This window comes from Sardina pilchardus, chromosome 19, assembly GCF_963854185.1.
Source record: "Sardina pilchardus chromosome 19, fSarPil1.1, whole genome shotgun sequence".
NCBI classification, from domain to species: Eukaryota; Metazoa; Chordata; class Actinopteri; order Clupeiformes; family Clupeidae; genus Sardina; species Sardina pilchardus.
The window spans coordinates 5,616,422-5,618,133 of record NC_085012.1 but is presented as its reverse complement, the minus strand read 5'-3'; the positions used below and the strand labels follow the sequence as shown (position 1 = coordinate 5,618,133).

Here is a 1,712-nt window from a genome sequence, read left to right as displayed (position 1 = left end):
ATAGAACTTTGTAATGGAAAACCTCCTTTTTGTTCCCCAGCAAAGTATAAAGCCATATGGTATGTTCATATCTATAATTATGTTTCACTCCTCTCACCTGGTCATGTTGTGATGCTCACCCACCACATTTATGAAGGGAAACTTGTGAGTGTTCATAAAATCTTTCTATTATTAGAATGGAGCTGAATAGAATGGTCATCGTTGGAAAGGAGGCGAGGGTCTATGAAGGACGCGACCACAGAACGGCAGCTTATTGTAAAAGTTCCACATTTACATAGTTACCCCCCACCTCAACCCCACCCCTACACATCTCGGTCTTTCTGTGAGGTAGGGGGTGTGAATGCTTGTGGGCTACTGGAAAGTCCTCGTACTGTAGCGTACAAAAACCACCGCAGCCTTTCAGAGGTGAGTCAGTGCTAAAGTCACACGAGGGGCTGACAGACAAGATGAACATCACCGCTTTCTCCGTGTGCTGCCTTATCTCCGTATGTGTCATCTTACCAGCTGGTAAGAATCGAACTCCATCTGGATACGACAAAGAACATATATCATTATATATAATATAGAAATATAGAAATGTAGCTATGTAGTAAATAAACATAAAAAATACGAGTGTATTTATATAATGTGTATAAAATGAAATACTAATAACATGTTTGTAATATGTAGTTTGTAATATGTATGTTGTAAAAGAAATCTCTGATTTTATTCAGTGCTTTTAATGAAATGTTTTCATATTGCAGTGAGCAGCGCAACCACTGACTGTTGCCTCTCCGTGTCCTCGAAGGATCTCACAAACCTGAAACCCAACAGAGTGAAAGAGTTCACAATTCAAAATGAAGGAATCTGCTCCATAAAGATAACAGTGTGAGTATACTCTTTCATTACAGTTACAGACAAAACCTTTATTGGTTGACAGACAAACGCTTTTGACAGTCATGTAACTGATTGCAACAGAGCAACAGAAACCACAATGCATATGCTCTTTAAGCACAAAAAGATGTAGATGAGAAAATGAAATAGTGTGAGCCCTGACAAGGAGATGGAGTCTGCTTTCTTCATCTTGATTGTCTTTTGTTATTTTGTCTTTCATGCTTCTATGTCTTCATAGAAGAGAATGAGATACTTTTCTGTGCTGAAGATATGTTGTACATTTATGACTACATGTAATAATGACTGCAATCTTATGAACATAAACAGTCTTACAGAAGTCTAACCAGCACTCCTTTCTTCTCTACGCAGATTGATAACAGTGAGGAACAAACGCATTTGTGCTGACCCCGACAGCCCACTGGTGAAGGACATCATAAAGAAAGTGACGATACGGAATAGGAGACGAGGACCAGGAAATAAGAAAAGGAAGGGGGGTCAGAAAGTTCGGAAGATCCACTGACCACACACATGGACACAAACTCTGTCTTTCTGCCTTTAGACCTTCAAAATATATGGACATTCATCATGTACTAAATAACTAGCTACTGTATATAAGCTATATGTCTTACATATTTATAATATTAATCTGGTGTTTGTGGATTGTGGATGTCAATTTTGTGGTTTACGGAAATCTCCTACAGCTGACCTGATGTAGCAATTGAGTTCCTGCTTACAACTTTTGGTCATTCACAGTGTATGGAGATAGTGCTGGCAGCACCTTCCTTTTATATTTTTATACACATTTCTAAATCACATAAATGTTGAGCTTCTCAGAAATG

General features: G+C 38.5%; 1 protein-coding gene across 1 annotated transcript in view; it reads left to right on the top strand.

The window, feature by feature from the left end:
• Positions 1-355: 355 nt before the first annotated feature.
• The window catches only part of LOC134066269 (C-C motif chemokine 4-like), a 1,423-nt gene continuing 66 nt past the window's right edge, over positions 356-1,712 (top strand). Inside the window, exons 1-3 of the mRNA XM_062521547.1 lie at positions 356-507; positions 744-867; positions 1,243-1,712. The exon at positions 1,243-1,712 is cut by the window's right edge and continues 66 nt beyond it. Of these exons, the coding sequence (XP_062377531.1) occupies positions 447-507; positions 744-867; positions 1,243-1,393 (336 nt within the window). The 5' untranslated portion in view covers positions 356-446 and the 3' untranslated portion in view covers positions 1,394-1,712. The remainder of the gene's footprint in view (positions 508-743; positions 868-1,242) is intronic.